This window comes from Tachysurus vachellii, chromosome 8 (assembly GCF_030014155.1).
Source record: "Tachysurus vachellii isolate PV-2020 chromosome 8, HZAU_Pvac_v1, whole genome shotgun sequence".
Taxonomy (NCBI): domain Eukaryota; kingdom Metazoa; phylum Chordata; class Actinopteri; order Siluriformes; family Bagridae; genus Tachysurus; species Tachysurus vachellii.
In genome coordinates, this window is record NC_083467.1 from 14,412,045 (window position 1) to 14,427,566 (window position 15,522).

Consider the following 15,522-nt stretch of genomic DNA (forward strand, 5'->3'; position numbering starts at 1 on the left):
ATCTTTCTGATTCTGATTCTAATCCTGACCATCATAAATAAAGAATGCTGGATAAAACTGGCTAGGTAAAGACTGTGAGTGAAGTGTATTTACTGCACAGATAAAGAATTATTGTCATTGTAAAGTTACACAGTTCCAGTTCTCGTGCGTTCCGTTGGTCCTAACTGGCGACCCGTAGATTTCTTCAGCGTGTGAAACATGGCGCGTGCAGGCGGTCACATAGCGACGGATAGTGACCTTCTGAGATCAGCCGAATATATAACTACATCTAACCGGCGGAGTGAAACAGATGTCGACAAACGTATTGTGAGTAGTCTGATGTAAGGACGTAAATAACACGTTACAGGAGTATTAACTCACGTAAACTCTGAAACATCTGTGTAGCACGTAGCCGGCTAGCTAGCATTCATTTGTTATGTATGTGACTGTGTTTAGCTAGCTAGCTAGCTCCATGTTAACTAGCCTGGTAGTTGTCTATCGGTAGTTTGGGTTTAGCAACTGTCTTCTTTGCGAAGCTTTCTGTACTTATCAGTCAGATTCAGATACAAAAACCTTCACTGCACACCTTTAGAATTCAGAAGTCAGCACCTAGTTGCTCTTAAAAGGCAGTTATTGAATCCTGTGCATTAAAATTGTGTCGCCTTGTTAAAAGCTGATTGGACATGTGTGTAATTTACAGGGCAGCACATTGATTGCAGTTGGACTTGGTGTTGCTGCAGCAGGATTCGCAGGTAAGCAAAACTCATGTGAAGAGAAATATTCAGAAATTCTTTGGCCTCATGGATTTTCATCTTTAATCTGACCAATGGCTTTGCGTTAAAAAGGTCAAAGCAAAGTCATATCTGATGATAATTCACGTAATAATGTATCAGATAATCAAGGCTTATTGTCTGGCCAGTTTCAGTAGTTATATTAACTTCCTTCAGTGTATCTATTAACAGAATCAGAAAGATCTTTATTGCCTGGTATGTTTTCACATACGAGGAATTTGTTTTAGTGACAGAAGCTCCACAGTGTAACAGGATGACATTGACAAGACACGGACACATATATAATATAGACAGTTTGTATGTACAGTGGAAAAAATGTGCAATTAAAATAAATAAGTAAGTATGTGTTTTAAGTAAATAATGCAAGAATAGTGTTGTGTGTTTCGTGTATGTCAAGTGTTCATCAGATGGATTGCCTGAGGGAAGAAGCTGTTCTTATGTCTGGTCGTTCTGGTGCTCAGGGCTCTGTAGTGTCGACCAGATGGCAACAGTTTAAAGAGTGGGTGTGCGTGAGGAGGATGTGAGGGGTCCAGAGTGATTGTCTTTGCCCTTTTGCACACTCTGGAGAAGTACAGATCTTGGAGAGTGGGGAGTGTTGTGCCAATGATTCGCTCAGCAAACAGTAGTGCTTGTGGCTCTGTTTGTTCTGCACTTGCATGTGATTGATATACATTCTTAATTAAAAAAAAAGTTCTTTATATCTGCATTTTCAATATAGAGAACAAATGATTTTAGGGAATATAATTTTTCAGCTGACTTTTGCAATCGTGGCTTAAGTAGTACATAATAAAAGTGTTCCTTGTTTGTAAATCCATTAAATTCACAGAGTGGTTATGACATTTTATATTTACAGCATTTGCCTTTTCTAGAGCAACTTACATTTGCCATTTGTACATCTGAGCAGTTGATGGTTCAGGGCCTTGCTTAAGGGCTCAGCATGGGCAGTTTGGTAGAGCTGGGATTTGAACTCACGACCTTCCAATCACTTGCCCACATGTTTAACCACTGAGCTACACTCCCCATAGGACACATACAGCCCTCATAGGATGACCGCACTGGATTGTGTAAAACACACAGGACTGCTGCTCTTAATGTAAATTACACACTTCCCTAAAATGATGCAGAAGCAAATTGTGTGTTGTGATGACACTTATTTATTATTTAATTATTCAAAGCTCAATCTACTGCCAAATATTTCCATATGATTAAAAATAAAATGTTTTAATTCTACAGTAAAGAGAAATAGATTTTTTCATCGTAAGAAAATAAATGTATTTAAAATGTGTATTACAATAATGATTTATTAATTAATTTTATAATAATTAATCAATATCAGGTCTTTTTAATAATAATTTAATTATATATTATGACAGGTTTTAGAACCGTTAAACTTGGTTATACTTTAATCAGTTATACTTATTTACTAAAACCACAGTAACATAACATTCCCTGTCTTATCTTATTGCTTTATTAGAAAATGGAACAAGTTAAAAGAAAAACTATTATTTTTATAACAATATTTTTATTGTACAGGAGAAATATGGAAAGCATCTAAAAAGTATAAGTAAAATAATTTTTGTGATTTTGTGCCGATTGAGTCTTTCCACCCACCAGTCAGGTCTTCCCTAACATACAGCTGCTACAGACCTGGTGAAGGCTAACGCATGCTTCTTATGAGGCGTGTGAATGTACCCCCGTCAGAGGAAAGTTCTCTCCGCTCCCTTACACATGCAGGAGTTTACACATTCTTGTGATTGACTTTACCTGTGCTGAGAATTCTAGATGGAGCATAAATGTTGAATAGAACTATGAATTGTTGAAATGTGGCAGCGGGCTATGTTTGTAAATGATGCTTAATCCCTTAAATTTTTAAAAGTTTGTTCAATTGTTCAAGAAGATCCTTACAATGACTAACAAGGTCAATGCTTCCATTAGCATAAAAAAAACCCAAAGCCTTTTTACAATAAAATCAGTGACTACAACTTTTAACTGCCTAAACCTGGGAGATAAATAATCTCAACTCCTATTATTAGAGGGTTTGCTTTTTTCTTTTCTGGTAGGTGTCTCTGCCCGACACCCTACCTTCATATAATAGGTAATGGTTGTTAATAGGCTTGATATCCAACTGTGATTGTATGAGGTCATCATGGAAAAGCACTTGTGGTTGCTTTGAGGAAGTTACCTAATTCCTCTTCCAGTACAGCTCTGCTGCCAAAAATCTCTTTCCAAGCAGTGTGTGGTCTGCTAAGGGGAAAGGCCTTGGCTCAGCGAGGAGCAAGTCTTTTTGAGGTTGAAAGTAAAATAACTCTGCCCACTTAACAAGGTCTTTCAGCATGTCTTAAAATGTTTTACAATTATCCGCAGTAAATTCACTTTAGGCAAAAACAAATAACTCAAAAGGAGTTTATTTTAATATTTAGATTGTTTTTTCTGATTTTGTTTTCAACATTTATTTTGGAGCATGTATTTCTGAATGAGATTTAACAAACTATATTGTACAGCTAATTAGTATTTCTTTTTAAGATTATATGTACATCTATCTATTGAGCGATATATTGATCTATCTATATATAAATCTCTTTTCCCTCTTCATACAATAAGTTAGTCTTGAGAATCCCAAAAGGAGCCTTTTATGTTGACACTTTTTTTGGGTGCTGATTTGGTTTAGCAGTGAAACACAGATGATAGTCAGCACTGTGAACAGCACTGTGACCACAAACTATAGAGGCAAACTGAAGGGAGACTTTTCCATTTGTTAAACACATTAGACTAAATGTGGTTTTGTATTTCACTTTTACTTCATGCCAGCTATTCTAATGCCTAAATGTATTCAATAGATGGAACACAGTTAACCCAACAGGCAATCTCATTTAACCCCTTAATCTCTTTACTCTTTACGTTCACTTTTAGGTCGATATGCCTTCCACTTATGGAAACCTCTTGGTCAGGTCATCACAGACTCTGCCAAAAAGTTTCCCTCTACGGTAAGTAATGAAAACAAATTAACTTTGTAGTTCATAAAAAAAAACAGTTTTCAAATATATTGTGTATAAAACCATACAGTTTTATAATCAGTTTTAGTCAGTCATGAATTTTTAAATGTTTTGGGATTTTTCAGAGTGTTCTGCTTCATATTGTATGGCCAGAAGCAATTTTGCCATATTAACCTTCCACTTGTGGGGTTTCATTCTTGTGGAGTTGCAGTTTCACCTCAGACTTCAGTTCGTATTGATTTTCCTCAGTGCTGTGGGGTTGTGCCATACTTGCAAATCTCATTTGGCCCACAACCCACAAGCTTTTATGATTAGCTGTTACAATTCTAGATTTTTCTTCCATTTTTCACATCACACTATACCTGGTAACAAGTTGCAGGTAGGAACTGAAGTTGTGAATCTGTGGATTCTTTATAAGGTCATACTTAATTTCATAGAATTGAGAAAATCCTAGTGCTGTGATGCATGTCACACTGTTTCTTTCTAATGTGAGGGTAGTAGCATGAGAACACCTGGATACCATACCCATACGTGGGTATGAAGACCAAGACTTTTTACAAAGTCACATATTATGCACAATAAATCCTGCTGTCATTCTTGTTTGTCTTCCAAAGCTGGAAAATATAGCCTTAATTTTTGCTTGTCTAATATAGTTTCCTTGTATAGTACAACCATTTGTTTGTAAATTAGCTTTGCTTTGGTTTTCCCTCCTTAGTATTTCTAGACTACATTAGTTGCATTAGAATAGATTACATTACTGTTTGTTACAGGGTTGCAGTCACTATTTGCTAAAGTGCACCCCACTGGCTTGGTCTCATCCTCTGCATTTTCTTCACAGAATATATTTCTGTCTATGCAAATACTGGCTTGTTGTTATTCAGCGGTTTTCTCTCAGTATAACATGCACTGTTCAATCCTGAGCTTGCGTAGTTAAAGATAGGTTAAGTTAAATAAAAGGTTAAATAATGGGAGCTAGATTAAAAACATTGGTTTAAACTCATGGTATCTTAAGTAAATGTAACCTAGTGAACCAGAGTTAATGTATCCAGTGATCGAGACTTAAGCGCTTCTGTACGTCGCTCTGGATGAGGGTGTCTGCCAAATGCTGTAAATGTAGATTGGAGCATGCAGGTTTCTGAATGGCAAAGCTAGGACGATAGCAAGGGGTTCTATTCAACTTGCTTCCTTGACCATTAGAATGATTGTGATTTTTGTCCAATCCTAGATTTAAGAGAGTTGAACTGGTCCCTAAAGACCATTTCCTTTTGTATGCTTAGTGTGTTGCATGTGACGGATTGTGCTGTAAAGCTCGAGGACTGGTTCACATCTCTGGAGCAGTGTAATGCTCTTCAGTATGTAAATAATTTTTAAGGATTACTTTCAGAGGGAAGCCATTGCAATTCAAAATCCTGCTTATGCCCTCTCCTAATGCAGTGGGTGTTGTATTCAACTTGTCTCCCTCAAGATATTGGCATACTTGTATGACTGGATTTTAAGCACTTCCACCAAGGAGCAGGAGCAGGGACCATCCAGCCTTATAGATCTTATGGTAACAAAAAGTTCCCTAATACAGTTCTGAAGTATGTCTGCATTAGTCAAGACAGAGTTTTCTTGCCAGCCCAGGATGTGGCTGATATTATTATACTTGCCAATCAGATTCACCCTGGCTACTACATGTGGTATCAGTATCTGTTGAGGATGCTGCAGTACAAATAATTCTATACACTTGCTGGAGCTTTGTGCATTACAGAAATTTGCTGTGAAAGCTGTTGGCTATTCTCATATAAACTGGGTTTCACAATGGTGTGAGTAAAGATAGGACACATCAACCAGCTGAATGTTACGGCAGTTTCCCATTCTTGCCAATTTTGTCACATCATGTGATGGTGTGATGTGACCAGCACAAGGTCAAGTGGTAACCTACAGACACACATCAGTCTTCTCTATACAAAAGGTGCATGTGGCAGCCATTGCAGCACACCAGAGCACCACAATTAGCATATGCACTGCATGGCTACCTGAGTGTTTATTCCGAGTTGTTTCCCATGTAATATTGAACTGCTCCATCTTTACTGGTATATCAGCATCCACTCTTCTGTGAAGGCTTCCCAATAGATTTTAGAATGTGGCTGTGGGGATTTGTGCTAATTCAGCCTAGGGTTGCAAAATTCCGGGAATTTTCAAGGCCAGAAACTTTCCATGGGAATTAACGGGAATATATGGGAATAAACTGGGAATTTAAAAAAATGCAGAGTTGCCTATAACAAGGAACTTAAATGTAGTTAAAGAAAATCTTAACAGCATAATTTTGTTTAAAACAACAAGATTTAATGCAATTTAAGTACCCTGTGTTAATTTGTACCCTGCATTCCTCGGTCACTTGCACACTGCTTACTGGAGGGCCACTGAGGCCACACCCCCTGCATGCCATTGAGGCCACACCCCCTGCATGTACTTGCATTCATCCATAACATGCACAGTAACACTTTATTTTAGGGTCATTTAACTAGTTGCTTATTAGCATGAATATGAATAGAATATTGGCTATTTATTAGTACTTATTAAGCGCATATTAATGCCTTATTCTGCATGACCTTATTCTACATTCTTAATTGTACCCAATACCTAAACTTAATAACTACCTTACTAACTCTTAATAAGCAGTAAATTAGGAGTGTTACCACATGCACAGATAATTTGATGACCCTCCCTCACACACTCACTCCCCCCGAAATAAAAAAATCCTCTATAAAATAATGTTTATTACAATTATTAAGTTTATTATGCTTTTGTGTTACTCAATGAAAAAATCAATTAAAGTTCTACTTACAATTAAATCAGTCAAGACGTAATTTTTAAAATGTGTATTACCTTGCATGCATGTCTGCTTACGTCCAAACAAAATGTTTATTTATGTTTGTATATAATATAGTTTATATAAACATTCCTATATTTCCAAATAATTCCCATAAATTCCTGTAAATTCCCATAAATTCCTATAAAGTTTCCAATTTTTAATATTTCCAAAATTCCCCAGATTAAGTTCCCGTGGAAAGTTTCCAGAAATTTGCCGGAAATTTACCGGAAACTTTCCGTCCCTTTGCAACCCTAATTCAGCCACAGGAGCTTTAGTGTGGCCAGGCTTCAGCTCCAGTAATGTCACTTGGTTCAGTCATCATTTGATACATACCAAAGGTGTTCGGTGCAATTAAGATCAGGTTTCTGTGCAGGCCACCCGACAGTCTTTCCTTCTCTCACTGTGAATGGTGCATTGTCAGGTTGGAGCACATCTGGGTCCACTTGCTCCAGTAAAGGGAAATTGCAATGCTACAACATACAAAGGCATTCCTTACAATCATGTGCTTCCAACTTTGTGTTATCAGTTTGTGGAAGACCCCCATTTGACTGTGTCAGTTTTCCCAATGCTTTGACTATATACTGTATAGCATAGGTCACTAACAGGCGGACCGTGGTCCGGGTCCGGACCCAGAAGCTGTCCAATACGGATCCGGACCTACAGCCAAAACAAAATGTTATGATTTTAAAATTGACAGGGCGCCTATATTTTCCGGCGCAGCTTTTGCAATCTTTACGGTAGTGGTAGTGGAAACGCACAGACCAGTCAAGTCTGTGCATTACTGAAGTAAACACTGCGACTCAACAGTGCAAGACAGATGAGAGAGAATTAAAGTTACACATGAAAGAAAGATAGCAATACATGTAGAAAACAAAGAGTGAGACGGAGAAAGGGAGAGAAACACTCGAGTAAGATGGAGAAAGGGAGAGAAACACTCGAGTGAGACGGAGAAAGGGAGAAAAAAATTCTTCAAATTATTCAAAAAAAGAAACGTGGACAGCGAAAAAAGAGCATTTAATCCAGAATGGACAGACTCATTTCTGCTCAGACTTCCCACTGGGAGCACTAAACCAGTGTGCCTCATATGTTCAGAAACCGTGGCACTAATTAAAAGTGGCAATGTGAAACGCCATTATGAGGCAAAACACAAAGGTACACCTCCACATGTGTATGAGAGCGGCCTTGACTCCATTCAAGCCCAGGTTTAAAATCCTGGCAAGCCAAGCTAGAGATCAGTTCTCTCATTGAGATATAAAACTGAAAGTTACGCACTTTATTTAAACATACACAATTTTCACATTTTATTTATTTTCTCTTATTTTGAAACGAAGCCCTACTTTTATTTATTTAATGAGAGAACGTTATACATATCTACAATCATACATATGTTCAGTTCTATGTTTCATGACAATAAATATTGTCAAAATGTTTTTGAATTGTACTGCATTTATTTGATTTGACAGTTAGGTATTGATTGCTTGCAGATGTTGATACAACTACTAGGCTACTTAAATATATATCACACTAACTAGTTAGACATTATGATCTTCCGGACCTTTGCGTCAAGAAATCTTCTCTTACTGGACCTCTTTAAATTTTAGTTGAATACCTCTGCTGTATAGGGTTGCTTATTTCTGTGAGGCACATTGAGAGTTATGTTGTGTGCACCCTGGATAATGCACACTAAATGCTTTAATGAGAATAATGGTGAGTGACTCTCCTTCCCTAGCTAGCCACTAAAGTAGAGACTAATTATGGTTCTGCAAAAAAAAAAACCCTCAGTTGCACTTTTCTCAATTGCAAAAAGCTTTCTCCTCCTCTTATATATTTATATGTATTTTTTCTAAGTTTGGAACATATGGTGTCACACCTTGTTTTGTTCAACAACTCCCAACAATTCTCATCTGATACCTCTGTTTAATGTATGTCTATGAGCTGCCTCATATATTACTACTGCATGATCTTCTGCCTAAATCGGGCAAAGAATTAGGTAATGGCTGCAAAAACGCAAAAAAGGCATACATGTTTATTTGTTCCTTCTTGCCCCAACCGATTAACTATTTTACAATATCTGGAGCACACAACACAGCCTTTGCTTCTGGCCAGTGTATTTTATTATTATTATTTTTTAATAATTATAATAATGGATGCTTTTCCAATTGTTATTCTTTTTTTTTTTTTTTTTTAACATCAGATAGAGGTAATTAACAAAACTGATGTAAATTATATGTTCAGAAAGTAAATTGATAATGTCCATAATGATCTTAGAACAAGTGTTTGTGTTATTGTAAAGGATCTCTCTCTGTCTGAGCATTGTTTATTTTAATGTATTTCATCAGGCATTCTCGCCATATTACAAAGGTGGATTTGAGCCGAAGATGAATAAGCGGGAAGCCAGTCTCATTCTCGGGATCAGGTAAGAATGCAACTCCTGTGTGTTCTTCACACTTCTATCCCATTAGATTATTGTTTTAATGCTTCCTTTGTACATCGTTCTATAGGAACAAATGCTGTTTCTTTCACAACAATTCATTTCATGAATGCGCTGAATCACTAGTTTTCCCATCAGGCCCTGTGGTCCTATTCAAAGACTATCGTTTTGGTTTCATGTCTTAACTTTGATCCTAGTGGGGGTGACGACTGTAAACCACATTCTTGTCTTTAGCTTTGTAATCTGCTCAGTGAAGGACCACCCGAAATTTTTCTTCTACAGGAGGAGTGAGGATGTGTCGTCAGGGTTTCACATCAGCTGTGACTCACCCTGGCTCTATTACTCTTTCTGTGGTGGACTTTGCATCATATGGCTGCTGCTCACTTCATACTTTTCTCTATTGTCTTTCGACTCTACCACACAATGACCAGCATTGTTTGGTTGTGTTCCTTTATTTCACTTAACCATTGTATACTACCATATAAACTGTTAGCTTGATTGAAGTTTAATTCACGCACAGATTTAAACAGAACATCTATTACTTCCACTTTTAACTTGGGTTTAAACACACGTAGAGCTAAAAAGCAGCGATGACCGATGCAACACCTCCTACTTGTACAGAATAAGCACTTGCTACAGTAACTTTTTTTTAAGGGCACTAAAGCAATCAAGTCAGGATTTTAAGGACTTTCTCATGTTTTCTGTTAGGTATCTGAGCTGTAAAAATAACCACAAAACTGTATGTTCTTTTAGCAAGTATATAACATGGAAAGTGTTTCTATGGTTGCCTTTCTTACTGTACCTCTTAGTGGTTTTTACTTTAAGGTGTCCAGCAGTAATGACAACAGCTAAAACATCTGCTGGAGGCACGCTTTTAATGTCCTCTGAGAGACAATTTAATCAGCACTTCTATTCAGTAAGGGGAGAAAGTTGCTTCTAGTGAATGAGATGAAAAATGATCATTATAAGACATTTACAATTCCACTGTTTCCTTTTAGGTCCATGTGGCCAATTTGTACCTTAAGAGGTTTTTTCTCTCTCTACATCTGTTCTTTGCTCTCAAAAGAGTTGCATCAGTTTGTCGCTTTCTGTATCATCTTGAAAAAAAAAGGGAGAGAATAAGCAATTGGACTTATTTACTTTCCCATCTGCCTGGCCTTTTAAAGCCATCTGGAGTGCTGTAGCCAATCTGAGCCCTCGGTTCATGAGCTATGATGCTGTGAATCAATCCTAGCAATCTGGTCTGATTGTACACTTATATATATGTAATGACCACAGATATGTTTTACTGTAGGCTCTTTAAGCTCGCCTCTCTGGTGTGGTCTGTCTGTCACACTGAATGATGTGTTTTTAGTATGTGTCTATTCAGGGAAGGTATTTTTTCCTCTGGAAGGCTCTATTGAGAAGCTGAGAGTCTAACTGCCTTTACACCTTTTCTCTGAAACCTTTAGATATCTTTTGTCTAAATTATGTTACTTAGTTTTATGATTTGAACCAAGTACCACACAAGATCCAAAAAGCTGGAAGAATAATTAGTGTGCATTGTATTTGCTGTATGACCACTAGATGGAGGTGTGCTATCATTTACCAGTGATGGTTTCATGCATGTTTCCCTTTACACAGTCCAACAAGCACCAAGACAAAAGTGCGAGAAGCCCATAGGAGGATCATGGTCCTAAATCATCCAGATAAAGGTCAGTGTTTTATTCTGCATGGCTATTTCACTAATAAATAAATGTGTGCATGTATTTTTATATATATATATATATATATATATATATATATATATATATATATATATATATATATATATATATATGTATATGTATATGTATATGCGCATGTATTTATGTGTGTTTTTATTTGTTTGTGCTCTAAAAAGATTATGCACATTTGGAGGTGTGTATAATAATATTCTGTCCTCTCTCCTCAGTGAATTTATTTGTGCCTTGAATTTGTCTGTGGTCATTTAGACTTGTCCAACCCAATCAACTCCAGTTTTAAAAAACTGGCTAGTAATTTGTTTCCTTGCTCAAGGTTAATGGCTCCCCTCATGGCTAGCTTTTCCTTCCACCACCTGTGTGTGTGTGTGTGTGTGTGTGTGTGTGTGTGTGTGTGTGTGTGTGTGTGTGTGTGTGTGCCAGTGCAGCGCTCCTCCAGGTCGCTGTTACAGTGTGTGAAATGAGCAGTGTGCTTTGTGATGCCTATCTGTGGCTGAAAGATAAGGCCTTTAACCAAGAGGAAGATGTCCTGCAGAGAAATATTGCTCATTAAAGCGCTACCACAAATACACATGTAGCAATAACATCCTTTTTGTTATGCAGAAGGCGTAGGCAAGCCAAGTGAGTATCTAATCCTGTCACAGAAAAGAACAGATCCTCAGTTATGGGTGTCCACATTTCCTGGCATGAGATGTTGACAGAACGTGACATCGTGGCTTCATTAATCACCATGAAGAATGATCACATCCCATATTTTATCTTAATCTTCTGACCCGATGTCAAACTCAGTTTAAATGGGAAATGACTCCGTTACATTGATTAGATGATTAGATTCTCTATACTTTGCTGTGCGCACATGGCATGCAGCTCTTTGTATGATTTTTGTCACGATTTCACTTGACTCGGGCAATGAGGTCAAGATCAATATTCATGTCATTTATTCGTACGGTTTTCCAGTAATGGCTCTTAGTGCTGCAGCGATGACTATTTCTCACAGCCAGTGTAATGACATGGAACGATTGTTGAATTAGCCTTCATTAGCTTGCTTTCAGTGAATCCATGCGGATGTTTGAGCATTGTCTGGGTGGCTGTCTGTGTTTTAGTTTAACTGAAATCTTTTAAAAGCACATCTCTTCAAATATTAAAGTACCTGGAAAGTCAGATCAGCTCCAGACACTGATGAGTTCTGTGTTCTTATGGGGTAGTTAAAGATGAGCTTAAACTTTTAGATTTAAGGTGTGTGTGAGAGAGAGAGTGTTTGCAAGAGTGTAATTAAGACTGTCACTGCAAGCTGCGTTGCTTTTGCCGCTCCCCCTCTGGCACGCAGACAGATTAGCAGCCGCTAGCGGCCGTGCTCCCTGATACCTGCTCGCTCTCCAGCGTGTTCTCCAATTTATAACCGCCACTGCTCCCGACACACTCACTGTTGAGAGCAGGGTGTGTGCATGTGAATTTTTCTATGATAAATAGCCTAAAGGGTGCAAGAGGTCACCGTCACTTTCTGCTCAAAGATTAAGATGTCAGTCAAAGTAAATTAACGCTGCTTATGCACATTACGATATTAGGAAATGATTTTTTGTGCAGCTTGCTAAATGCATAGCCCAAGTATAAAGGTGATCTTAGTGTTTGATGAAAATGATACTGTTTAGTGTCTCTTCCTACAGCGCTATTAAAAAAGTGTTGAGCCTTTTGATTAGAAATCAGACAAATACCATTTAGAAATAAAGATATGCATAGCATAAATAGTATTCGTATAAGTATTAAAATGAAGCTGTCATTGCCCGTCTAACAGATGTTCTTCCAAAAGCACAGTGAACATAGGCATTAAATTAGGCCTAAATATAGATTCTTCAGATCTGAAGTATTTGGGATACTCAAGCACCAGAGCCAGTGCCCTGGAGCTAGTGCCCATGGTTGAAGTTATTTTAGGTTAACGAAATGGTCAGCTAAGTAAAACCAGAACTTTCAAGTGGAGAGTGGAATTAGTTTGAACTGGACCAGGGGTTCAGAACATACATTCAACGTACACTCATCTTCTTTATATTGTTCTATGCATTTTGTAGATGTTATCAAATGTATGTCCTGTAATTGCTACTATGGTTTAAATGCTGTGTTTTAAGACAGATCAGACATTATTAGCTCCTTCATGTGAGCATGCTGTGTAAAGCTCCAGCTGTAGCTCCTTTACTTCCTGGAGTGGAGGCGGAAACAGAAAAATATCCCCCACACAAAACATGACTAGTAATTGCTGCTTCTTCTGCAGGTGGATCTCCATATTTGGCAGCGAAGATCAATGAGGCGAAAGATCTGTTTGAGTCTGGCCATCGGAGTTAACTGTCTGTGTTCTTCAAAGCACCATTCACTCAGACATTTTCTGTTCACTGCCTCTACCTGTTATTCCTCCTCCACTTGTTGAGCTCACACTGTCCAGCATCCTCTCATCCGTGCGCACCAGCTCTGACTCAGCCAACTCCAAGGACTCTGCATCACGGTTTTGTCAGTCAATAACCTGAACTTCCATCAATCTGAATCAGGCATCAGACCTGGATCTTTCATGTTGAAGGATCTATGTTGTAGATAGGAATTGTTCACATTTATTGATGCTTTGTTTTGAAGCTGCATTATAAATGCTTTAAGTTTATAATATATCTGTTGAAAAACCTGTCTGTGAATGTAAGAAATGTAAAGGTACAAAAGTGCTCACCAAGTTGGAATTATGCCTATACAATTTTATTTATAATACCGAATAAATAACCCTTGTGGTTAATAATAGTAAGTGTACACTGATAATGGTATGAGAGCATCTTCTTTGGCAATGTTTCCAGGTGCTGCAAAAAATGTTCATCCAAATGCACAAAGGTAGACCATTGTGGAACAAATATGTGGAAACAATCCAGTCTCAACTGAGAGCACATCAAGAAGCTGGTAAAATAGCTCACAGTTTGGCACTGATGCATGGATTTTGTCAGCTTTCCTCTCCTGGCCCAGCCCAGCTTAGATGCTGTAGCTGATATCGATTACTAGCATGTGTACAGTAAGTATATCAGAGGTGAGTGTTCTGCTGTTGTCCTGATTGAAGCTGTGTTACACTCAGGCTGCCCTGTTGGCTTCTGTTGCACTGACCCCTCCTGTGACTGCAGCTATTTTCAGACTGCGCACTTGCTGTGAACTCTGCATGGAGGATCTGAACAAGCCTGCTCTCTGCATGTCCTGCTCCACCATGGTGCATTTCTATTAGCTATTCTAACATAAAAGAGCCAGGCTTGCTTCATGCCTTTACCTGTCCAGAGAAGATCTTTTCCATTTCACCAAGATTTAAAGACAGCTTTTTAGAAAACCTCTTATCATAAAACTCACTATAATGGCTTGCACAGCTTGGGCCTGCATTGCATTTTATGTAGTTTCTTAGTTATTTGTGTGATGTGCTGTTTTAAATGGTTTTTCATCTGGTTTGCTAAAAGCAATCTAATCTCTTTGCACAGTCTGTATATGGTGTTTGAACACTTATGACTCTCCACAGCTCTTGGTTGTACTGTGCGCTCACTAACTGATTCTCACTATTCAGTCATCATAGATAATAAACATTATATATGTATGTGTGTATGTATGTGTGTGTGTGTGTGTGTATGTATGTGTGTATGTATGTATGTATGTATGTATTTTTTTTTTTTATAATGAACGTTTCATACTTAAAACGTTGTTTTTTTCCTCATGTTGTCCTAAGATGATGCTAACCTTTACGGTGAGCTGTAACAGAAATGGTCTAAGTATGATTTAAGTGTATATCATACATCAGAATCAGAAAGAGCTTTATTGCCAGGCATGTTTTCACATGCGAGGAATTTGTTTTCGTGACAACCACACAATAAAAACAGTGTCTTGATGTTGAGCATTGAAAATAATTTTCATATAGATTAACAGTGTAGCAGATGTCATTGCACAGTGCAGTAAAGTCACTGTACAGGGGAAGGATATAAGCTATACTGTAAGGTTGTTTCCTCAATTCATAAACAAATCTGGAGTTAATTAGTTGGCTACTGTCACTAGGAGATTAAAACAACTCATGCTGCTTGTATTCCCATTCCTACCCAGGTTATTTATAGAGGACTTCAGAAAACCTCATTTACAAACTCAGCTCATGCTGTAGCTTCCTCAGACAGACCAAAAGGATGTCTTAGACATTTCATCTTTATGGAAAAAAGGCTACCCAAGTGACTGAAGACTTAAGAATAAGTGGCACTGGAAAATTTTCTAGAACATTCCAGTGATGGTGTTTTTAATGCTTTTTCATTCAAACAAAGACCTACCTACCTACATCACATTAGTGTCTAATTTCTATGCAGACAGGAACACAGGCAAAAGAAATAACGACCAGTGAGAAAATGGCTCTCAGAGGAAATGCAAGGTACAATGTTTGAAGCCCTTGCTAAAAATAGGTTCAAAGTGAAAAAAAGAAATTGCACCGTGAGAGCTTTGTAAACATCCTGCTGTGCTAGCATTTTGATGGTCATCATCATCCGTCAACCACAGATATTCAGCACATTTAATGGCCTGCACGCTCTGCAAACCAAATGAACAGGGGAAGGAAAGAAGGAAAACCTGAATGTGCTTAATGTTCATTTTCCAGCTTCAGGGTTAGTTAGGAAGCTAGTGTGTCACAGAGGAAAGAAATAAGAAGCTGAGCAGTAAGTGCTATTCTTGCAGTCTGGGTTTGGTGTCCAGCAAACACTATTTTTGTTCATTGGAAGGA

The 15,522-nt window shown here is 37.9% G+C and overlaps 1 protein-coding gene across 1 annotated transcript; it reads left to right on the plus strand.

The window, feature by feature from the left end:
- The first annotated feature begins 124 nt into the window (after positions 1-124).
- Positions 125-14,371, plus strand: dnajc15 (DnaJ (Hsp40) homolog, subfamily C, member 15). Its single transcript, XM_060876431.1, has 6 exons — positions 125-306; positions 680-731; positions 3,681-3,754; positions 8,960-9,036; positions 10,675-10,745; positions 13,036-14,371. Exons 1-6 carry the CDS (start codon positions 199-201, stop codon positions 13,104-13,106), a joined length of 453 nt encoding a protein of 150 aa, XP_060732414.1. The 5' UTR covers positions 125-198; the 3' UTR covers positions 13,107-14,371.
- The last annotated feature ends 1,151 nt before the right edge of the window (positions 14,372-15,522 follow it).

Bases quoted from the DNA above. Each gene is read 5' to 3' on its own strand.
- dnajc15 (XM_060876431.1), top strand. From the start codon at position 199: ATGGCGCGTGCAGGCGGTCACATAGCGACGGATAGTGACCTTCTGAGA. The intron at 732-3,680 runs GTAAGCAAAACT...GTTCACTTTTAG, and splicing joins TGCTGCAGCAGGATTCGCAG to GTCGATATGCCTTCCACTTA. The intron at 10,746-13,035 runs GTCAGTGTTTTA...CTTCTTCTGCAG, and splicing joins CCTAAATCATCCAGATAAAG to GTGGATCTCCATATTTGGCA.